A 25,144-nucleotide genomic window follows, 5' to 3' on the forward strand; every position below is an offset into this window, starting at 1 on the left:
AATAAATAGAAATCAGAGTGTAAGAATCAAAAAGGAAGACCTTTTTTCTGAGTTTTCCCCTAATTAATACCTAAGGTTTCTTTTGCCCTTTGAATTCAAAGTATAACAATTCATATTTATTGTACTCTTCTTCCAAAACAGATTTGAGCCATCTTACAGTTTTAAAATATAGTGCTACAGTATCACATACCTTGCAATAAAGCTCCAGTTCTGTTAAAGTAGCACAGTATTCCTTTAAACTTTTCTTTTCTACCACTAGTTTCAAAGACTGCCTCATAATATGAATATACACAGAATATCCCTGTGTGTGGGATATTTTAAGTCATGTAACCTTAATAGATTGTCTGTATTGTTGTTCTTAAACTCATGGAGATTAAATCCCTGCATACTGTCAGGCACAATAGTGTGGATACCACTTTCTACTCTTTAATTTTGAAAGCTGTACCAGCATAATAGCAAGTGTGATGTCAGTTTTTTTTCTCTCTTTAACCTCTGGAAGTTTGGTTAGTATGTTTATTTTGACAATAAATAGTATCTTAAAGCATCATAAAGTACCAAATACAAGGTTTGCCTTATAGTAATCCCTCAGATTTGTCAAATAAATGAAAAAGTCTGTGAGTCACTGTGTAAAGTTCAGACATCTAAAGAGATAAGAACTTCTCAACTAGTTATAAAATGTGAATTGAGGTAGCTAGCATAGATTGCCAGTGTTACTTGTTTTAGGAAGCATGTACCAGCAGTTACTATTTTTCTTACTAAACAAAATTTTCTATTAGGGCAAGTCACTGTCCTGTTTGCTTTGGTTAACAAAAACTATTTTGAATCAAATACATTTTTAGGCTTGAGATTCTAAAAATGAGAAATAAGATTATAGTAAAATTTCAAGTTAGAAGAATCTGTGCTCATTTAGAAGTATATTTCATAGCTCTTATTTCACAATTTAGGTTTTTCAGATTTACAGTTTGTTTTCCAATTTTTTGTATACTTTGTGTTTGATATAGTAGGCAACTAAAATTGGGTGAAATCTCTGTTCCAGTGCTGCTCTGATGCTGGTGTGTCAGTGTCCTAAGCTTTGTATTAAGTACACTGTTGTGTTCTAAAACTGCTCTGTCATTGTTCATGCTGATCATTACTTTTGCCAATCTTTTATTCATTCTAAATGAACCTTATTATGTAGAAAAAAATGGTAGGTGGCAATCTAGTATGCTTCATAGATCTATTTATTAATATTCAGAAGCTATTTATTGTTGACCTAATATATCCCTAATAACAAAAAACTTGACTCTGATTTATTATATATTTATTTCCTGATAGAATGTCAGATTCTCTTCCTTTATAGATTCAGGTTAATTCAACATACACAGTTATATTTCTAATGTTCCTAATTTAGCAGACATTTTCTTAATTAGTTTCTTTAATAGAGTTTCTTTTATTAACATATTCTTAATAAAACACAATATAAGAAAAAAGAAAACACTGTTCTCTGATTATGAAAATAATGGTTTATTAAAGAAAGTTTGAAAATATAGATTAATTTTTAATCAAGGGTGTGACTATTTCTCTTAACACAGTAGTCTATATTTCAACAAGCATGTAGCTTCTGACCACTAAGACATTGCAAAGATAATTTTTTGGAAAGGGATTTTCTGTTAGGGGATAACTTTTACTAGTTTGTATTTAAGTATTTAGTGTCAAAATTAATGAGAACTAAAATTGGTAAAAATAAATTTTAATTTAAAAATATACCTGATGATGTTCTAAACCAGGACTGTCTAATAAAACTTTCTGCAACAGCAGACATAATCTATATCTGAGCTTTCCAATAATGAAGGCACTAGCCACATGTGGCTTTTAAGCACTTGAATGGTAGCTAGTGCCAAGGAACTGAATCTTTTATTGTACTTAATTTTTCATCTCAATTTAAGTATTATAAATAATCACATGTGGTGAGTGGCTACCATTTTGGACACCACAGGTCGAAATCTATGAATCAAGATAGTCTTTGCCTCATACCATTGTGGTCATAGATACGCTCGATAAATATCTTTAATTAAAATGCTTCTAAGACTAGATATTTCCCCATATTTGGTAAATTTTCTAATTACGGATAGGAAATTATTATTTTGGTTCTACTTAATTGCTTAGAGATTCATTATCAGTCTTTTATCCTCTGTAGGAAGAAGACCGAAAACTGTTAGTTGGATTCTTAGAAGATGTAATGACCCTGCTTTCATTATCTCATGCTCCTCTTGATAGCCTGAAGGCTTCTTTTGTGGAACTGGGGTAAAAATAATAGCTTATAGTTGTGTTGTTGGTTTTTTTTTACTAATATAAAGTTTTTTAAATTGGATTTATAGGATACATAATTTGAGTCTAAAAATATTGGCATACACACCAAATCTTTTGGGTTTTGAGACCTAAGGTTTTTGGTTTTTTTTTTTGGTTTTGGTTTTGCTTATTTATACATTCTTAATATTTTGTAAAATATTATGGTAAAAGAATAGGGGAAAGAGTACAGACATGTTTTCTTTGAAGCAGTTGGAGAAATAAATTTGAAGAAAATTTAGTTTTCCAAAACTAAAAAAGTAGCCCCAAGTAAAAGCCAGTTCATTAAGCTCCTTTTTATGTCCCATTTGATTTGCCTAATCCTGCTCATAATCACATCATCTAGCTGCTATTGTAGTTTTATCTCTGCACTTAATAGCAACACAGCCTTAAATTTGAATAGGCTTCACAGCCAACTTATCTTTCCTTCCTTACAGATGATTTGAGTTTATCTGATTTGATCCTACAATAAACATACGACATAAATAAGGACATGTATTGCTTCCCCAGTTTTTATAGATGTAGAAATTAAGCCCCACAGTGACTTACCATCTGACTCTTAGTCCAATGCTCTTTCTTTTTTTCCTCCTAGGTAAATTTTCTTTTTTTTTTTTTTTTTTTTTTTTTTTTAAAATTTTAACCTTTATGCTTAAAGAGTTCAAATTTCTATCGTAATTGCAAATGTTTATAGAACCTAAAAGCATAATTCCTGAATATGCTAAGTTTGTAGCTTTATAAGGTGACTTCCTTTTTTTTTTTTTAAAGAATCTTGGATGTAACCTATTAAACCTATACAGAATAATTTCATATGTTTTGCCAATATTTTTGTCATCAATATTACTTATAAATGTAGTATTTTTCAGTACACCAGTAAGGCACTGTGGCCCTCACTTTTAACACTGAGTTTTATCTTTCAGTGCAAATCCAGCCTACCATGAATTACTGTTAACTGTTTTATGGTATGGTGTTGTCCATACTTCAGCACTTGTGAGATGTACTGCTGCTAGAATGTTTGAGGTATGTAAACAAATGCTTCTCTCGGTTCAGATTATAATGATTTTCTTTGGAAGAAGGAGAAGGGAATGTTTTTTTAAAAAGGCTTTGCATACTGTGTTATGTTGATGTATATTTTATAGCAATAAACAGTATCTAGTTGTGTACTGTGTGATGGGGCAGAAATTTAGCTTTGGTATATTTAAGAATGTTTTCTAGCCTTATTGGTTCCTTGGATGTTATTCTATTACCAGTTCTATTTCTCGAATTTTCTTTTAAATCTTATTTTAATTTCCATCCTATATAAATCTTTCTGATTATACTTTTCTATTTATTGAGATAAAATGGCTACTAAAATAAACAAAAACAATATAAGATATATTTAAAGTTGTAAATTATAGTTGGATTCATGAATAACATTAAAAAATCAATTATTGCAAATATGAAAATATTTACTTTATCGATTACTTCCACTTGGTTATTTTCTCACATGTCATATCTAAAATAACATCCCTATACATTAACTGCCCGTAGACCTATTAAGAGAGAAGAGACTGTTTAACTAGATGTTCTTAAATAGCCACCTACCCAGCTTAAGTATGAAAATTGAAATGCTTATCTTTTGAAAATTGAAATATCCATCATAAAGGAAATGATGCCATAACCTGCTTTATTTATTCATCCATTCATTTGTTTATTGATTGATTTATGTCTCCAGAACTTGTATCTGGAGACTAAAATTGATTTAGAGTGTTTCTTATTGCTGTTGAGTCTTGCCATAGAGCCTGATTGCCTGGGTTCAGTGTCTGTCTCTGCCACTTAGTGGCAAGTTCAAACTTCTCTGTGCCTTAGTTTCCTCATCTACACAAAGAAGATGATAATAATAAGAATCCATCTCAAAGGATTTTTGTTAATATGAAATGAATTAATACTTGTAAAGCCCTTAAAACAGTGTCTGGCACATAATAAGAACTAAATAAATGTTAATAAATGTTAACTATCATTATCATTTACTGTTTTTTTTTTTTTCCCTAATCATGCTATTTCATGAAGTAACATACAGTTTAGGGAACATATATTTATCCAAGCTAAAATTATCCCTAATATGCAGGTGATTCTTAAAATATCTTAAAGCGTTTATTTCTGTAAAGAGAATTGGTTAATTCAGTGCTTTGGATAATTTTTCCTGAATTTCAGAATTTTTCCACAATTTAAGATAAATTGTCATTTGAAGAATAGAGCACTGGTATGTTTAAAATATGTATCTTCTAAAACTTTTAAATATGTAAAATGGATTTGTGAAATCTAAAGAAAATTCCAGTCTTCCCAGGAGGGTGAACATCCTCTGTCCATGTTACTCCCTCCATTATTATACATATTTGATCCAAAAAACTGTAATCAAGTGTTCTTTGTCAAGTTGAATGCCAAATTAAAAATTCAGTTTGTTCTGAAAAGTTCCTTGTGAGTATAATTTTTGATTATTCAGTGTGCTGAAAAAAAGTCATCCATGAAAGAAAAAAGCATCCTTTTATATAAAGAGCTGTCTTTAATACACTATTCTCATAGGATTTTATTCTAAGACCCTAAAAGCTACTTCTTTCTCTTAAACCATTTGTTTTTCAAATTATGTATGCAGTGGTAAAACATGCCATATAAATGAAAATAATTTTAAGTAAATAAAATGAAACATCCTCTCTTTTTACTTGTTTTTGGGTTCTTTCTGTCTTACTTCTTATAGGTGGCTTTTGTCTGGTTTGGTTTGTATGTTTGCAGTCAGTGCTGGGTTGGAAACTATACCTATGCTCCAGCAGTTTTCAGTGTTCTTTCAGGCTGATTATGAACTTCTGAGTCGACTTTGAGAGATTTATTTCAATGTTTTTTCAAACTCATTTATGATAAAAAAATTTTCAGTGATCATGCCAGTGAAAGTCATCAGTAGAAGAAATTAAAGTTACTTTTTTGGGGCAGCCTGGGTGGTTGATTCCAGCTCAGGTCACGATCTCAGAGTCCTGGGATTGAGCCCCACATCGGGCTCCACCCTCAGCAGGGAGTCTGCTTGAGGATTCTCTTTCTTGCTCTCCCTCTACCTTTCCCCCTGTTTGCTCTCTCTTTCTAAAATAAATAAACAAATCTTGAAAAAAACTGGTTACTTTTTTTTGTCAGTGAACCTTATTTTGAACAAAACCGTACTGAATGTTTCATTAGGTTTTTTTATACTAACACCTTATAATTTACAATTGTGCCTGCTTCTCCCCACCAAGCGAATTAATTCAAAATAAAAACATAAAAAGCAGGACATTTATAATAAAAGAAAAATTTTAATGTGAGACCAGAAACTGTTGAGAAGAAAGCAAGAAATAGATATACTAGGAACATAATAGGTGATACTTAATGAAATTGGATGCTAAACGTAGCTCTAAGTTTTCAGATAGCAGGACAAAAAGGGGAACCCAATCAGTCATATCATTCTCATTGTGAAATAAGAGGCAATATGTTACTTTTTGAGGTAACAAATTGTTATTGAAATTGATTTATAAGGAAACTTTATCATGTGACATAATGGATTTCCCAAGAGATGCAGAAAAGAACTTCATGTCATGATTCCTCATATCAGTAATAAGGAAGCTAAACATGTAAAGTAGCCAGCTCAAAGACCGCTGGGGCTTGTGAGAGACAGATGTGGCTTAGTCCGTTTTCTAACACTGCCTATTGCCTCTAAAACCCCGGACAGGTTACTTAACTTCTTCCCTAAGGCTCCGTTTCTTCATCTGTTAAAACACTGATAATAATTGTACTTAGCTCACCAGGTTTAACAATCAAATGATTGTTTTGATTGACCACTCACAAATGAGTGGTGCCTGGGTGGCTCAGTGGGTTAAGCATCTGCCTTCGGCTCAGGTCATGATCCCAGGGTCATGGGATCTAGCCCCACACCAGGCTCCCTGCTCAGCGGGGAGCCTGCTTCTCCCTCTGCCTCTGCCACTCCCCCTGCTTGCACACGTTCTCTCTGTCAAATAAATAAATAAAATCTAAAAAAAAAAAAGATCAAACAATACATTTATGTAAAATGTATACTAATCAATAGCTCTTAAATTTTGCTTTTTGATTTTCTAGCTTAATAAATTATACGTAAAACTGCAGAGCAGTGAAAAATTAACCTGTCCCCCTAGGTTATCTCCCCCCCCCCTTTTTAATGCTTTTTGCCTGGCACAAGATAGCAGACAGTTTAAGATACACTTTACTGATTCAAATCTAAGCTATCTTACTTATAAAGTGGTATAGAGAAAAAAGGTTTATTTAATAGTATTTGAACTTCTTTCCCCTATTTCCACTTGACATCTTTAATATTTAAGCTAGTAGCAAAAGTGCTTTTGTCATTTTATTCCAGCCTAATTATCCATGTATTTTTATAAAAATTATTTCAGAATATCAAAGTAGATTTTAAAGTCAATCAGTTGTTAAATAGTAATAGATTATTGTAAAATTAAGAATCCCACATAAAGTGAGGTCTGCTGTCTCTGATATGGTGTGTGGGAGGAATGTGTTAACATGCACACAGTGTTAGGTTTTTGTTACTAAAAATTCCACAGCATCTTCCATCTTCCTTGAGGCCTAGATCCATTACAAGGTGGACAGATTGATTAGCATTTAGGATTCATTTGTTTTTAAATTCTGAGATTGAGAATGTAGGATTAGGATGTTGCCCTTTTAAAAACAAAATGTATACTGCTCAATATTGTCCTCTTTTTGTAGATTTAGGGTCGGTGGCTAAATGGATGATTTTATCATTAGATTATGGAAATAGGTCAGATTGTGCTTATCGTATTTATTTTCTCATTCATTTGAGCTTTTAGAGAAATGTAAAATAACAAACTATAAATGTTAACTACTTGGACCAGCCAAAACAATTTTTTAATTAATTATTTCTTTATTCAAATATATCATAAATCTTATATCTTGGTCAGACACAATATTTAGGTATACTATGTGTAGTTAGTAGCACAATGATCCTTTAAGATAGATAACAATATCACCACGTTCAGATGAGAAAACTGAGTTTCAAGAGATTGTGTAATATATCTAAGGCCGCATAGCTAATAAATGGAGAGGTAGAGTCTGAACCCAGATCTAATTCCCACACGTAATACTTTCCACTTAGGCTGCATTATCTCTCTCTACCTCAAAAGAGAAGGCTATGTGATGTAAAAGGTTTGGAATTATCCTGGATTTTTAAGTTGACTTGCCATAGAACAATCAGAAGCAGTTTAGTGGTGTCTGCTAGCCATTTGAGTTTGGTTTAAAAGCAGTCCAGTTTGTACCTTGTTGGTCTTTACTTCAACAATTTTAACCATAGAACCCATATATATCTTCTTTTTAGTATTAAAAAAGAGAGAGAGAGAGAGAGAGAAAGAAAAGCTTTCTTTTAAATTGCATTTAATTAAACACAAAAATTGCATGGAGACTTTGACCAAAAGTACAAACTGTCATTGAAAATTGGTGACAATCTGTTTTCGCGGACTGCTAGGCTATTTAAGCTTTATTTTCCTCCTAAGCATTCTCTGCCTTTATAAAGCACTCTAGTAGCAATATTTGCTTAGCTTCTAATTTTGGTTTTGCATTTGTGTTTTCTCTCTTTCTCTTGGTTGTTCCTTTCTTCCCGTGGCACTGTTTGCTCTTTCCATGCATCACCTGTGAATACCCCCTACGCTGACCAATCAGCTATTGGTGAAGGGGGTGAATGAAACTCTGGTAGCTCAGAGGGTTGTTCCTGCTCTCATTACTCTCTCCAGTGACCCTGAAATGTAAGTGTCATCCCTGCCTTTTACATTCAGCATCCCTTTCAAAATGTGCCTGTCAAGAAATAACCATCAGCTTTTAAATCCATTAAAGAATATATTTATCTCTTTAAAATGATAATACTGGATTATGTTCACTTGATTTTAAACTTTATTATACTGTTCATGTATCTTTTTTTTTTAATGTCAACCATCATATTTGGAGACCATATATGAAAAGAATACATTAATATCATTCTCAATAAACATTTCCAAAACTTAGAATATGCTGATGGACTATTTCTTCCAAGCCAAGAAAGGATGCTCTGCTAATCTCACTAACATTTGTTACCAGTAAGTATAGTGGCATGAACCAAAGGCTTAACATTTTAATGTCTCGTGTGGGTGACTAAACCAAGAAAGACCAATGAGTCTGCCTGCCCATCCTCAGTCACAGCTAACCCAGTTCTCATTCCAGTTTACCAAACCATTTTTTATTGCATGTTGACTGGTTTACAGCTGACTCTTCGAGGCATGAGTGAAGCGTTAGTTGACAAGCGGGTTGCTCCGGCCCTTGTTACCTTGTCCAGTGATCCTGAATTGTGAGTTCCACAGACTGCGACCTTAAGTTATCCTGTCTGTCTTTTTGAGCATTCTTCTTGGTCTGCTTTTTTTTAATTTAATTTGTCATTGCTAGAGACTAATACAGTATATTTACCTTGTACTTACTTTGATAAACATTTTAATAATCAGTTTTTCATCTCAAAGAAAGTTTCAGTTTCTTTCTTTTTTAATTCTAACAGCTCTGTCAGAATTGCCACAATTCCGGCCTTTGGCACTATTATGGAAACGGTTATTCAGAGAGAGGTAGGAAATTATTGAAATTTAATATCTATGTACTGTTGAGGTGATGATACATTACATACATGCCCCCAGGGGTAGGGGGCAGGGGAGCATTTTATCTCTTAGTTGGTTATGGGCCAGAGGACTGTCTCACTATTTGAAAACATGAGAGCCTCACCCAAAATATATTTTCATATCCTAAGGAAATCTCTATCTTCCTTCTCAATTAGAAAATTAAATATAAGCCAACTCTTAGATGTTCCATTTTAAGCCTAGCTGAGTATTGCAGTTTTGAATAACCTTCAAACCAGATCTAGTTCCAAAGCCTTCTTTTATCCAGTAGACTTCTAGATAGCCTACATAAATTCCTGATTGCCAGTTTGCACAGATTTGAAGACAATTTTGCCATATAACTTTAGGAACACAAACCTATTTCAGTTTAGCAAATGGAGGCTAGAGGGCACCTCTGTTCTCATAACTGTGTCATTGATACCAAGGTGCAAGTCTAGTGGGCTGGTATCACGTCATGCAGTGTATGACTGTGACAGCCCTCTGTTAGGCCTGCTTGAGGAGATTATCAAGGTCTTTCTTCCTAACAGTGTATTTTGATTTAAAAACTTGTGATTTAATTTCAAGTTTGTTAGGTCCTTTCTGCAACATTAACTATAAGACACTTCTTAAAATTAGTATCAGAATTTCATTCTTTATTATCAAATTGGACATGTTTTATACAAATGAAAAACCCTATAGATTAGGAAATAAATCATTTGTGGGTGTATTACATAGCCACTTAAATGGAAACAGACATTTTACTCCCCCAAAAAAGGAAACACTTTTTTATGAAGTTCCTTTGTCATAAAGATTTTTTAATAACAAATTAAACAACTTAGTTATGGGGGGAAAGTTTTACGTTTTTTCCTTATATATTTCACTGGTGAAGCAACATTAAAAAGTATCATTCTGCAAAGCTTGCAGTCTTGGCAGAATTTCAACATGTTCTTAAATCCTAAAATAAAAATGTCTTTTAGGGAAACGTGAGTAAGATGTAAGTCATTAATGACTCATTGGCTTTCAGAAGGTGAATAATTGGGTAACTTATACTGTGATTGGTCTTAAAAATTAAAATGTAGATACAAAATCATTATGAATTTATCTGTTTTTCTCTAAATACTGTGGGGGTTTTGTTTTTACAATTTGTTAGGGAATATTTGTATTTTCAAAAAAAATAAAAAAGAATTAACAAGCATAAACAAAAATGTAAAACCTTTCTGAACCAAAAGACTAAATAAGTACTTGTTTAATTACAAATTTTTGCTGTCATGTTGATATAAACCATTTGAACCCATGCTGCAAGCCATGTTTAATGTGTAACATTCTCTTTAACAACTCTACACAGTTTTTAATATTCTGTGAAATAACTGTACAATATCCAATTTTAAGTTGCTGGAAAGGGTGAAAATGCAGTTGGCTTCTTTTCTGGAAGATCCTCAGTACCAAGACCAGTATTCTTTGCATACAGAGATCATAAAAACATTTGGTAGAGTTGGGCCTAATGCAGAACCAAGGTTCCGAGATGAGTGTAAGTTACATTTCCTACGTTTTTTTCCTGAATTGTAATGTAAATCAAAGCCAGAAGCTTGTCTCAGGATTTGTCCTATGTTAAAGCCCTTCTATACTTTATCTTTTGTATACTGAAAGCTAAAAGTGAACCAAGTGGACTGTTGTGAATTGATCAGTAATACTGTTACTGGATAGTTTTTATCCTATATACTGACTGTTGTAACACATATGAAAAGTAACTCATAAACAATTTCAAGTTATTTATAAAACATTTTTTAATAACTGTAAATTTCAAAATACTATGCTATGTTCTATTTAAAGCTTACCATTTAATTCTCATTTTTAAGGAAATTTTTATGTGTTTCTAGATGTGTTCTTATGAAAAATATGCTTTTCTTCCACTTACCATGCCATTCAGCTATAATCAATGATTTTGTTTTAATGCACAGTTTGTTCATCTGCTAAATGATTTGCATAATTATCTGCTAAGGCATTTTCTCTAGTTTCTATAATATCTCTTTTACTGTGGGCCTCAGCCTTTATGACGGCAATTTCTTTTAGCGGTATCAAAGTGTCCAGTAATTATTACTCCAAAAGCACATGTTAGTTATCATTGCTATACTTTAGTCCTTTAATTTTTAGCAATTTGACATGCCCTAGAGAGGACCGCAAGTTTGGCTTCTTAAAGTCATTTTGGTTTCTAGAGCAGAATTTGATTCTCCCATGGTCTAGTTGTTGCATATCTGGCCTGATACTTTTAATATAAGTGTCATCAACAAAAAATATTGTTAGGAAATGGACAGCATTGTCCAAAAGGTCTTTCGAGGGCATAACACTTACTGAAAGACAATCATGAAATTATTTTTTTAATGGGTAATGTTGGTAACATGAGAAAATAGCAATATTTCATGATTAGTTAACAGGAAAAGGTTTGGTATTTTAGCTAGCAATAGGGATAGTTGCATATACTGTAACATCAGATTTGTAGGTGATTCTAGTAAAAACTCTGAAGGTACTTTGACAACTAGCTTTATTGAGGGTGTCATTGTTCTGAAGTGGAGAGACTAAGTCTTAGCTCTTGCATCAAGGAATTGGCTAAGTAGGCAATGAGTCTTTGGTGTGTGCCATGTTGTCGAGTTAATAACTCTCTAGAACATGATCTAACCTTTTTATGTGCATTCAAAAGAAAGATTTATGCATCGCAGAGAAGGAAGACATTTTCTTTTCATAACGGTCCCAAAATAACAAAGGTTGGCTTGGGAAAAGATTGATGATAGACGTTTCCACTGCTTGAATAGGTTTAATAAACCATTTGTTATCCCTGTGGCCTTCTACAATTTCATGTATACCCACAATTATGTTTTATACAATCTTGTTTCACATTCTGGTACAACCAGACTCCCCCCGACCCCCAAGACAAAAAAAAAACTTTTTTTTTCTTTTGTACTTACTGTCCAGTCAATTGACTTTCCTTTTACTTTAAAACTTTACCCTGAAGACTTTAATGTACTGTGTTAATAAGGTTAATGGTAGAGTAGAACCCATATTGATAAGGATTCCATACTGTTATCCATCTTTATTTATAGACAATTGCTTTTAGGAGTTTAGAAGAAGGACAGAGTATTGTTGAGTTGTAATATCTTCCTCAGAGTAGCATTTTGGATATTTGTCGTTCTATTTCTTAGAGAATAGAGGACATTGATTCATCCAGTGGACTTTTTTTCTTTCCCAGCTCTTCATTATCACAGAACCTTTTGGTCTTGATTTTTTTCAGAGGCCATTGGTTTTATCTGGAACACAATTCAGCCTTTTGTTGTTTGTTTTCAGCTTTTTTACTTTATAAGGCCCTCTGAAAGTGCTCAGTCATATACTGGAGATTTTCTAACATAGCAATTTTACATTTCAGATTAGTTTTTTTTTTTTTTAGAAGTTCTTTATTTCAGTTCTGAGCCCATTTACAAAAAGAGAGGATAAGATTCCCTTTACTTTGGCTGTTGGATCTACCCCAAATATTTTTTTTATAACATAATATAAATAAATACATACATACAAAGTGTTTAAAAAATATTTTATTTATTTATTTGACAGAGCGAGACAGAGAGAGAAGGAACACAAGCAGGGGGAGTGGTAGAGGGAGAAGCAGGCTTCCCAGTGAGCAGGGAGCCCGATGTGGGGCTCAATCCCAGGACCCTGAGATCACGACCTGAGCTGAAGGCAGACACTTAATGACTGAGCCACCCAGGCGCCCCTACCCAAATATTTTTTGAAAGTTTATTGAAATCAATTTTTATAAAGTCTCCTATTGATTTATTTTGTTTGTAGTGTAGACTCTGTCCAACCTGCCCTTAAAAGAAAGGCTTCTGCAGTGGCCTTATGTTGTGCATTTCCTATTTTCCTTGCCCACTGAAGGTGAGTTGTAGAATTACGCATATCTTGGTTAGTAGATCTTTTAACCATTCATTTCCATCTGAGGAGTTATCAATTAAGTAAATTAATTGCTACAGATGTGGTAGCTAGGATAAGATGTATGGAATGAAATGTTGAATTCGGTAGTAAATTTTTATCTTTTGAGATTTAGGAGGATCTTTCATTATAGCCTTTAATTGGCTCCAGCGTTTAACTTCTATAGATTTGTTTTCTAGTTAAGGGACTATTGTGCAATATGGTTACTGAGTTTCTGAGGAAAACATTAAGGAAAGGATTACTTGTTTAGGTCAGAAAAGGAGCAGAAGGAATAAAGAGGCCATGTGTCAATAGAAAAAGAAGTTCGAGGAACTTTCTAAAGGTTTGGGTAGAAGTGAATCTCAGAGATTCTCTAGAGAGACTATTTTGTTGAGGCCTCAGCATGCCGGTTAGGTGAATTGGAGTTTCAGTGAATTCAGTGGGAAATCAATGAATGTTTGGAGTTTTTGTCTCCCCATTTTTTTTTAAATATTTTATTTATTTATTTGACAGAGAGAGACACAGCGAGAGAGGGAACACAAGCAGGGGGAGTGGGAGAGGGAGAAGCAGGCTTCCCGCTGAGCAGGGAGCCCGATGCGGGGCTCGATCCCAGGACCCTGGGATCATGACCTGAGCTGAAGGCAGATGCTTAACGACTGAGCCACCCAGGCGCCCCTCCCATTTTTTTCTAGAGCTTCTCTTAAGTATGTTGTTATTAATTTTGACAAGTCAAAATACCCTAAAAATGGCCATTGTTATTCTAATTTTCTTTTTCTTTTTTTTTTTTTGCCATTTACTAATGTAAGTGTAAAAGTTGTAATTATAGTGTCTGTTAATTAGGAAGCAGGAGGTTTTTATAGGAGGAGATTGTGGCTTTCACATACATAAACTCAATGCAAACATGAAAGAAGTCACTACAGTTGATCAGAAGTATGTGCTTATGAGTGGTGTTTTGGGTTCCCCAACCAAGCAGAGATTAGAAAGGGGCCCTGTGAGCAATACTTTAATAGTCACTGACCCTGGAACCATTTCTCCAAGGAACCCTGGTTTTACTAGGGACTGGTATTTTAGGAAACACAGTCTTAGGCCATAGAGATGCTCATTGCTACTGAATTGGATACTGTTTCTTTGCCATCACTTTTATTTTAGCAGTAGGTTGTCTATATTTTTAAAATTTTATATTATTCATTGAGACAGAAGATTATTGAGCCCTTTGAGTGACTTGAACTAAACCACCAGTGCTATTTGACATTGGTCTTGCTAAGAATTTGAGAAACTAAAGCTAAGAATTGTTTTATGGAGTGAAATAATTTGATATTGAAAAAGAATAAGTATACTATATTTGTCCTTTGTTTAATAGCAGTGGTACTACCTGATTTTTATAAAGAAACTAATTTATAAAGATAATAATAACACAAGAGATAGATTGTTTACATTTGTTTATTTGGTTTTCATCTTTCAAATTGGGAAATTTAATTTCAGTGAGGCCAAATGACCTGTAGACATCCTCGTAATTAGGTTATAGTGACAGTGCTTTGTTCTGTTCCTTCCAAATGTTTTTATTCTGAAAAACATGCTTTCCTCTCTAGTAAGAAAAAGCAAGTAAAGGATTTGAAATCATCTAGAATTAAAATGAAATTTTAAAATAAAAAATTTGTTTAATGTATGAGTGTATACAGTGTTTTAGATAAAAATCTAACAATTTCTTCTTCTTTTTTCAGTTGTTATACCACACTTGCATAAGTTAGCCTTGGTGAACAATTTACAAATTGTGGATTCTAAAAGACTGGATATTGCTACCCATCTTTTTGAAGCCTACAGTGCACTTTCCTGTTGTTGTATCCTTGCTTTATTAATGTGTATCTATATTTACATAACCAATCATACAGTGAACCTCAGTTGTTAAAGTTTGGAAGGTAGTATTTTTTTTTTCAGCTTACTTACATAAAGGTTATAGAAAATTAAAATTTGGTTTGACTTGCCCCACTGCTTATTCTAGTCCTCTCATAATTTTAAAAGACGGTTTTAAGTCCTCTATGCTTAGATGTTCTATAATTTTGAAACACTGACTAAAGTTTTATCTATGTTAATTGGCTATGTAACTGAGCAAGAAATGAGTTATAGCTGAAGCTTCTGCTAATCAAAAGGAAGCCTTGTATGTGTTCTGGCATTTAGGTTTTTCTGTGAATGTTTAACCATCTGTATCCAGTGGAAAGCTATGGAGAGATACCACTCATTGAGGAAGTGTAGTGCCAACATGGCTGATCATCTCCAGTGATGGGAGAACTGAAGGAAAACTCAAAATTCACCTAACCCATGTCAACCACTACATTTTATAAATTTTTAAACTAAAGCTTAAAGACATTAGTGACCTCTTCTGTTTTTTTATAGTTAAAAGCAAAACTGTGACTAGAACAAAGAACTTCAGCTGTCCTGTTACATGTTCTCTTTACTATCCTAGGCCTAGTAAAGTAAAACTAAGAAGGAAGCAAAGATAAAGATGGGCAGAGTGAGCTCTAGCTTCTTTGCTCTCCCATTGAAAGGCAGGCAAGGTCAAGAAAGAGGAAATAAGAGATTGAAAAAGGAGTGGAGAGCTGAATATGTAAACAGAACTATAAAAGTACATGCTAGACAACAATCAGAGAATTCTGATTATAACAGAAAAAAAATGACAGTAGAGAGAGGTTCCTAGGAGAAAACAGAGGACAAAAGAAGTTTCCTGGTTAATATTTATGGTTCCATATTATTATATACCAGTTTGAAGTAGTAAGTCAAGTGAACAAGTAATTTTAAATAAGATAAATATGTTCCAAAATACCACTGATTGGTATTTTAGTACATACCAGTTAACTGGCACTAGATTCTTGACTGGAACATTCTAGTGGGAGGTTTTGTTTTGAATAAATCAAAGGGAAAGTAGAAACATAGTACTGTTAAGGAGCTATTTGTCCTTTGGAAATGTTAAAACTTGAAGTTGAATGAGTAGTTGAGAGCATTTCATTTTTAGGAATCTACTATAGATTACCTATTCATGTGGATGATGTAAGCCATGTTTTTTATAATACAGATTATAAAGTGGCAGAGACACCATATTTTGGTAATTTTATATTTCAACTATCCATATATCTTCTATAAGTTTATTTCCACTAAAAGGAGAACTTACTGTTATTCTTGATTTATCTTGTTGGCATTTTCTACTTAGGGAAGATAGAGGAAGCAAAAAGAGGAAGTGATATTCTGAATTGGCAAGGAAGAACTCTTTAGTAATGGAGAAGTAACAAGACCCTTTCAAGAAAGTAATAATGGCATGTCAAAGTTTGTATTCCAAAGCAAGAAAATATTGCTATGTTTATATCTTCCCTAGACTTCGTGAAAATAGATGTTTAGAAACTTAAGCCAAAAGTTATGTATAACCTTATATAGCAGAGTTTCTAAAAGAGTATGCCTCAAGGGAAACTGGAAAGTCAAAAGATCAAAAATTATAGCTGTATAAAACCGAATATTCCAAGTAGGCAAGTCAGTGGTTTCTAAGTGCGTAGAATCTGTATAGAAAGAGTATTATTGTGTGTTTAGGTATGCACACAATATAGAGTAGATATAATAAAGTCTTTACACCAATACAGTAAGGGGAAGAACATCTTAACAACAGACCCACTTCAAGTACTAAAAGTATTAGTTCTACATGAGTCATAACTTGTACTTGTGTCAACAGAGTGGTATGGCCACAATAAAATCATTGTTCTGTGATCCAAATTGCATTCTGAGCTAATAGAACACAAGAGTATTCTTTTCAGCACTGATACCATATTTTAATAAGGACATGGAAAAACTGTAGTGTTTAACATTAAGTATAGTAATAAGTCAAAAAATCTGTTTTAAAAAAATTCGAAGGAATTTAGAAATGTTTAACCTGGAAGAGAGCTAGCTTGGGGATGAAAAAGTAATTCAAAAATTATTTTAAAGGTTGTTATATAGAAGAAAGTTTAGGCACACTGTGTAACTCAGGTGTAGAGCTAACACTAACAAGAAGGTTACAGAAAGTCTGATTTTATAGGAAGAACTTTCTGGGGGTGCCTGGGTGGCTCAGTTGGTTAGGCGCCCACCTCTTGATTTTGGCTCAGGTCATGATCTCAGGGTCATGGGATTGAACCTCCTGTCGGGCTCTGCATTCAGCCGGAAGTCTGCTTCTCTCCTTCTCCCTCTCCCTCTGTCCCTCTGCACTTTCTCTCTCTAGAATAAATAGATAAATCTTTAAAAAAAAAAAAATTAAAAAAAACTTTCTAATTTAGCTATTTAAAAATGGAGTGATCTGTCTTATGAAACTATGAATGTCCTGTCATTATTAGCAGTTAGAGGCTTTATGGCCATCATTCACAAATGAGGTAGAGGTGATTCCTAATATCAGATAGGATAAAATGACCTCTAAGTTTCCAGCCCTTAAGAAAGATCCTGTGATTCCACAGGGAAAAGGTATAAACAAACGGTGAGTAGAAAGAGGAGGAGACTTAACTCTTTACTTCCAAATAAGGCCATCTTCAGCTTTTTTTTTTTTTTAAGATTTTATTTATTTATTTGACAGAGAGAGACACAGCAAGAGAGGGAACACAAGCAGGGGGAGCGGGAGAGGGAGAAGCAGCCCTCCCACAAGCAGGGAGCCCGACATGGGGCTCGATCCCAGGACCCTAGGTTCACGCCTGAACCGAAGGCAGACTCTCAATGACTGAGCCACCCAGGCGCCCCCCATCTTCAGCTTCTTAATCCATGCCCATATTTCTCTAGATCAAACTCTTTTTTTTTGAGAGAAAGAGAGTGCAAGCCAGGTAGGGGAGCGGTGCCGAGGGAGGATGAGAGAGAATCTTAAGGAGGTTCCACACCCAGTGGGGAGCCCAGTGTGGAGCTTGGTTTCATAACCCTGAGATCATGACCTGAGCCGAAGTCAAGAGCCAGTGGCCTAACGAACCGGGTCACCCAGGCGCCCTGATCAGACTCTTAACTAATTGAAAGATCACTCACAGTTACATTTTGGTGGTACTTTCCCCGTATCTAGAAAACAAGACTATAGAGCCATTATGTTGCAGCCATCTCTATGACTGTAGGGATTAGTTCAACCAAATGATGTCTATATTTTTAGTACTTAATAAATATAAGCTACTCATTATAGGAGTCTTATTTATAAATAATATTTACTCATAATTGTATTTTTTGAAGTTTATTTAGATCATGAATGTATTTTTTTTAAGATTTTATTTATTTGAGAGAGAGTGAGCGAGCACAAGCTGGGAGACAGGGAGAAGGAGAAGCGAACTCCCCACTGAGCAGGGATCCCGATGCGGGGCTCGATCCCAGGACCCTGGGATCATGACCTGAGTTGAAGGCAGACGCTTGACTGACTGAGCCACCTAGGCGCCCTGGTCATAACTATTTTTAAGGCAAAAGTTATTTATTATACTAATTTTTTTTAATTAATGAAATTCATTATAATTTTGTCTTCAAAAAACTAACTCGTCTTTGTAAGGGAACTCATTTACTGGCATTTTTTACTTTAATATCGTGTATATATAATACTAAATAAGAACTATTTTTAAATGGCTAACAACTATGATAAGGTAAGAATGTGCTGTGAATAAACAAAGGGAATTGTTTTCTTGAGAAATATACCTGCTTTCTTGATCCTTTTGAATGTCAGGATAATCAACTAAAACTCAAAAGTGACCAGGAAATATAACTAGTACTAAACTTATGTTATTATAGTAAAAGTTCTCCTACCCAATTCAATTAAGACCAATAGTAGGGCAGTTTAATAGGACGGTTAAAGCAGAAAATCAAGAAAATGGTTTATATAAATTATTTTAACTTAAGATACATAATATTTTCTTTACCAATCTTTTGATGTAAGACTGAGGTCTTTCTTTTGTGTGAGTCTGCTTAGTAGACTTTTAATATCATCTTTCTTAACAAACCACATCCATAATGTAATTGTGATTTTCAGTTTAAGTTTTCTTTAAAGAGGATCCAGAAACATTTCTGATACTGGGTATAGACCTTTTTTAGTTTTTTATCTTTTTCCTAATCTTTTATAGTTGCTTCACACAGACATAATTAAACAGCACCATTTTAAGCAGTTGGCCTTTACCAATTCTTTTAAACCTTTCAACTTAGTTGTCATGGAAACATTAATTTTCTTACTTTTCTTACTCATTTAAGCATCCAACTAAATTACATGATTGAATTTTTATACTTCCTGCATGTGTTTACATAACATGTAATTAAATTACGTAGTTTTACAATAATGAAGACCGCTGACAGTAAGGGATTTGTGGGGATAAACACAATTGACTCTCGGTAAGTGACTAACTCAACAAATGAGAGTCGTGCTTGAGGGAAGCCTGTTTGCTCTAAGTGATCTGCATGCCTTAGGGATCATTTTTATTACTCTGTTGTTCTATTGGACATACCATTTTGTTTTTTTTTAATTCCCTTAACTCCCTTGTCTCAAGTCATTTCAGAGGATTTAATGGTTAATCACTTTTTACCTGGTCTCAGATGTTTACGGACTGACATGGAACATCTTTCTCCAGAGCATGAGGTGAGCCACCACGATGATTAAGCCACTGTGATGATCTGCGCCACGTTCCTGTGTTTTACTGTCTCCTCTACAGACTTGAATTCTTTATGTGAGGCACAATTACAATATGTTGTGCTTAATTCTTTTGAATCTAGTGTAGGGTCATTTTATGGCTTTACTTACTGGTTAGGAGATCTTAAAAAATTCCTTTAACATCTTTGATCCTCTGCTTAACTTTGTGTAGTGGGGATTACATGCTTTCCTTCCGTGAATATAATTAGAATTTAATGAGCTAATGTACATGAATTGCTTTTTAATCTGTAAAATGCTATGCGATTTGATCTCTGACCATTAACTTTCTTAGAAGCAAAGTTTCCATTTTCTGTCTTCCATTTCCTTATAACTCTTTTATTCTATTTGTCTTCCTTATTTCCTCCAACCATTTATCATTTATTTCCTAGTCTGTATCTTTATCCTGTTTATCTACCCATTATCATGGTGGGTTTGATTTTTTTTTTCTCTTTTTCCAGCTTTCTACAGAGGAAGCTTAGATTATTTACTTTTAAACTTTTCTTTTTGGATACATGAATTTAAGACTGCATATTCCTTTAGCCACATCCTGTACATTTGCTACATTGTATCTTCACTATCATTCAGTTCAAACTGGATTCTCATTTCTATTATTAGTTGATCCACAGGAGGCGCCTGGGTGGCTCAGATGGTTAAGCGTCTGTCTTCGGCTCAGATCATGATCTCAGGGTCCTGGGATCGAGTTCCACATTGGCTCCTTGCTCGGCGGGGAGCCTGCTTCTCTCTCTTTCTCTCTCTCTCTCGCTCTCTCTCTGGCAAATAAAAAAATCTTTAAAAAAAATTGATCCATGGGTTTTGTTTAATAAGGTAAATTAAGATTTAATTCTCCTACATTTTTATCAGTTTTTTGTGATCTGCTTCTATTAGCTCTTGAAATACGTATTAAAGTTAGGAGTGGGAATTATCTTTCTCTTTGTGGTTTTTTTCAATCTTTGCTTCGTATGTTTTATAGGTGTCCTCTGTCAGGTTGAGGAGGCTCCCTTTGATTGTTAGCTGGTTGACTGTTTTTATCGTGAAAGAGTGTAAGATATTGTCAAATGTTTTTTCTGCCTTAGTTGAGAGGATCGTGTGGTTATTTCTTTTAATGTCTTGATTCATTGTTTTACACTAATGGATTTTTGGACATTAAATCAACTTTTGCATTCTTACAATAAATCCCACTTAGTTATGGTGCATAATTCCTTTTATATGAAGCTGAATTTGGTTTGTGAGCTTTTTGTTGAGGATTTTTGCATCCAAGATGAAGGCTAAGCCTGCAGGATAGAAGAAACAAGATATTATAAGGTGTATTTCTCCACCTTCCATTAGGATAGGTTGGACTGAAAATAGGAGTGGTTAAAAGTTTCTCAAAGGATCAGACTCCCAGATTCCCTTTCCAACCTTGGTAGAACTTTGGAGCTTTACTTTTAAACATGTAACTGAGAACAGGAATGAGTGCTATAAGAAGAGGGAAATTAATAGTGATTGGAAACCTTGTTACCTTTCCCCTTCTTGGATCCAAGAATGCAGTCAGAATTAGACCTACAGGGGAAGAAGATTGACAGAAAGTTTGGTTTGTGCCCGATTTACCTTAAAGTGAAGTTATTCATGCATGAAGAGATTTTAATCAGCAGTTTAGCACCCCAGTCTTTAGTGGACATCCCAAGATCACCAACCATTTGAGAAAAACCTCTAACATCAAAGACGGAGATGAAAACATACATGCAAGAAAGAAGGTACTGGAGGATACAGAGACAATGCAGGGAACAGAAGAGAAAGTACAAAAAACTCCCACCAAACATAATAAAGCAAAAACTAGCTAAACAAACAAAATATATAATCTGTGAGATGAAAGAGTGGAAAACCAGAAAAGATTCAAAAAAGGATTAATCTAGATCTAACGTGCGTATGACAAAAGTCTCATTTAATAACCAACGTCCTTACTATAATCTGCAAGGCAGTCTAAGATCTGGCTCTCTCCTCTTTCACATCTCAGACCTCATCTTCTACCCTCTCCCTTGCTCACTCTGCACTCACCACTCTGGCCTCCTTCCTTAGAATGTGATAGACATAACTTTCACCTAGATGGAGCCTTTGCTCAGACTCTTCCTGGTGTCTCTTCCTTGCTCCTTCATCTCCCTCAGGCTTTTCCTTAAATGTCATCTCCATGAAGCCTGCTTGGGACACCTCCATGTCAGTTGTAACATTCTTCACCTTGGCCTCCTAGTACCCTATATTTTACTTGATATTCTTTCCAAAGCCCTATCGCCTTCTAATATACTTTATAACTTACCTATTTTTTATATTTATTGTCAAGAACATAAGCTCTCCATAAGGAGGGAATGTTGTGTGTTTTGTTTGTGCATTCTTTGTATCTAAAAAAGTACCTGGCACATAGTAGGTGACAATAAATATTTGTTGTGTAGTGACCTCCATGCCCAAATATGGGTCAAGAATATTCAGGAAGACCAGTTTCTGGTGTGGTCGCCGGCAGTTGGAGGAGCAGCTTAGATCCCTCCACCCTTTCCATCACTCACTCAGTCTCCCTGAAAAAATGATGCTAACTCTTGGGTGCCCATTGTGTTCCCAGTTACATTTTAGTAGCCACAGACCTATACCTGGTCCCTGCTCTAGACATTAAAATAGAGCATCTTGCTCTTTGCAACCTGGAGAAAGCAAAGGCGCATGGGACAAACAGCTTTTACTGGGAAAATACGTGTGATCATGGTATGTGTATATGTTAAATGTATAGATGTATACAAGTTTTACTTTTAACGTCAGAGGTAGGAAAAACTAAGGGAGAATTGAAGTCAGAGTTAGAAGGAAGATTAGTGAAAATCAAAATCAGTTATTAAGTTATATGATTGAGGTCTTTTAAAAATATTTCTGCATGTAGTATAGCAATCTAATGTGAATCTCTTTGACAAAGTAACTGCCAAAACATTACATTTTTAATAAACATTAGTTTGTGGTAATATTAAAAATTAAATTAAATTAAAAGGTTTAGATTAAGTAGTAGCATTTCACTATTATAAAGAAAGTCATTTCACTAAAAAGTATTTCACTAAAGTCATTTTTTTTTTAAAATCAGGTCATTTTAAGTTCCATGATAAAAGAATGTGAACAAAAAGTAGAGAACAAGACCGTCCAAGAGCCTCAAGGGTAAGACATTAATTCTCTTTTTAAGGCTTCATATTAACCTTAATTTCTCTATCTAAATTTTCTATAGATGGGTATGGTGTTTCATTTTGTGTTACTTTTTAGTCATTTATTTGGAAGGCAAGAAAATTATTCAAATCAGTTGTTATCAAATGCCAGTTTATAAACCATCTGTATCAGAATTATATGGGGAATTTAAAATTTAGATCTCTGTCCCATGCTCTGTGCCATCCTCTCAACAATCTGATTCAGCCTAGGGATCTGTATGTTTAAAAGCTAAAGACAATGTGATAGATAGCTGGATTTGAGAATCACTGGTCAAAATAGTTTCTTAGAAATTTGTGACAGGAATTATAAGGTGTAACTTGATTCACTGAATAAAGGATTGTAAACTTGTAAAGGTTCTATTCACATGCTCCTAATCAAAGTAACTAGAATTCAAGGATTCATTGAAGTTAAAATATAATCACAAATGTGAAAGAGTAAAGGTGGGCACTCAGGAGAGGAAGTAACTTACAAATAGACCGTGTGTACTCTTACCTCTTGTTGATGTAACCTTCAGCAGTTAATCTTAAATAGACTGTTAGGCATAAAAAGCTCAAAGGTTTTTCCTTTATAAAGCTGACTACTAGGAATAAGTGTGTCATCCTATCAGGTTAGGTACCCAGAAACACACACTTACCTCCCCATGCCCCCAACCTCTTCCATATATGCAGCTTTTTACTTCGTACTTCATATGTCAGAGCCCTTTCTTGAGCCTCCTGGTATGGTAGGAACTCTCCTACCATTGTAGCCATGGAAAGTTAAAACAGTACAAATACTTTGATAGGCTTCAATTCTGAACACATAAGCCATAAAATTAGTGTGAAAGCAAACACTTTTGTTCATTTGTCATACATTTAAGTGTTAAGATTATTTGGTGCCTTATCAGTTGAAAATGTAAAAAGTTTGGGGACAAAATTAAGAAGAATTGAAATGCATTCTAAATGAAATTTCATTAAGTAGCATGTAGGAATTAAGAAAGAGAAAAATATCATAATAACTTCCCAAGATTACTTCAGTTATATGACCTTCCTTTAAAAAAAAAAGTTTATTTTTATAATCATATTTTCCCATGTTATACAGATCTTCTATATTATTTTTTTAACTTTTAGGTAATTTCAAATAAGCACAAAATAATGTAGTGAATTCCCATGTACTCATCACTCAGCTTTAATAATTATCACCTCATAGTCAATTTTATTTCATCCATTCCCCTCCTATATTCTGGTATGTATATCTAAAAGATAAATGCTGTTTTCTAAAACATAAATGTAACGTCATTAACACCAAAATAACAACTTATTAATATTATCAGTTATCTGGCCTGTGTTCAAATTTCTTATTGTTTTATATAAGTCATTAGTGATCTGTCTGTTTTTCTTCCTTACAGTCTGTTTCTTTGAATCAGGATCCATAGTTCATTCATTGCAATTAGTTGACATGTCTCTTCAGTCTCTTGTAATCAATAGGTTCCCCTTCTATCTCGTTTTTTTCTTCACGTACTTATTGAAGAAATTGAGTCTTTGTTCACAATATAGAGGTTCCCACAGTCTGAATTTGGTTGCTTGCATTTCCCTTTTGTGGTTTTAACATGTTCCTCTGTATTTCCTATAAATTTGGTGTTTGGGTCTAGATCTAGAGATCATCACATTCAGGGTGTGTTTCTTTTTTTGCAAGACTGCTTCATAGGAGGAGGTGTGTTTTCATTATGAGGGAGACAGTGTCTACTTCTCTCTTTTTTTGGTGGTATTAACATCTGTTATTGATCAATACCTAGCTCCACTAATTCGTTAGCTATTACTAAATACATTACTCTAATTCTATCATTCCCTCCTCATTTGTAAGCTAGAATACTTAAGGGAAGAAACCTTTATAGTAAAGGCAAGGTAAATGTTCAGTTCTTTCTCTTTACTTACCAGTTTTCTAAAATAATGAATTGATTCACCCTCCGATGGTGACTGGTTAGGGGATTTGTTTTGTTCAAGTATCATAAACTCATGTGTTTTCAAATATTTGATATAATTCAGTGCATTGCACTTACTATCTTTTGATGCCCAAATTATCCCATCTTTGGCCATTACAAGGCTTTTCAAGTTGACTTCCCAAGTCCTTTTGAAATTAATTTGCAAAATGGAATGGTATGGAGGGAGAGAGAAATATTCTAGGATATAAATCATTTTAAAGAAGATCAGTCAGGTATAAGAAGTTCTGTAGATTCCAAATCAACAAGAAATGGCAACTGGTTTGATATGAGTTGCAAAGGAAAGATCTGTGATTTCTTTGAAAACTTGCAGGAAGAAGACAATATTACCTTAGAAGGCAGCCCATTTCATATTTTAGCAATTTTTTACAAAGTACTCTTATCCTGAGT

At 34.1% G+C, this 25,144-nt stretch overlaps 1 protein-coding gene across 5 annotated transcripts in view; it reads left to right on the plus strand.

Annotated features, from left to right (window-relative positions):
* RELCH (RAB11 binding and LisH domain, coiled-coil and HEAT repeat containing) overlaps nt 1–25,144 on the plus strand; it is a 103,802-nt gene that overhangs the window by 74,355 nt on the left and 4,303 nt on the right. For 3 of the 5 annotated variants that reach the window (XM_027576092.1, XM_027576094.1, XM_027576095.1), the window contains 8 exons: nt 2,177–2,283; nt 3,243–3,342; nt 8,038–8,120; nt 8,897–8,960; nt 10,377–10,515; nt 14,660–14,776; nt 19,436–19,524; nt 22,664–22,734. In XM_027576092.1, the coding sequence (XP_027431893.1) occupies nt 2,177–2,283; nt 3,243–3,342; nt 8,038–8,120; nt 8,897–8,960; nt 10,377–10,515; nt 14,660–14,776; nt 19,436–19,524; nt 22,664–22,734 (770 nt within the window). Of the gene's footprint in view, nt 1–2,176; nt 2,284–3,242; nt 3,343–8,037; nt 8,121–8,612; nt 8,696–8,896; nt 8,961–10,376; nt 10,516–14,659; nt 14,777–19,435; nt 19,525–22,663; nt 22,735–25,144 lie in introns of those variants that run through there. The other 2 variants (XM_027576093.1, XR_003516906.1) reach the window with 2 other exon arrangements.

Source organism: Zalophus californianus, chromosome 14 (genome assembly GCF_009762305.2).
Source record: "Zalophus californianus isolate mZalCal1 chromosome 14, mZalCal1.pri.v2, whole genome shotgun sequence".
NCBI classification, from domain to species: Eukaryota; Metazoa; Chordata; class Mammalia; order Carnivora; family Otariidae; genus Zalophus; species Zalophus californianus.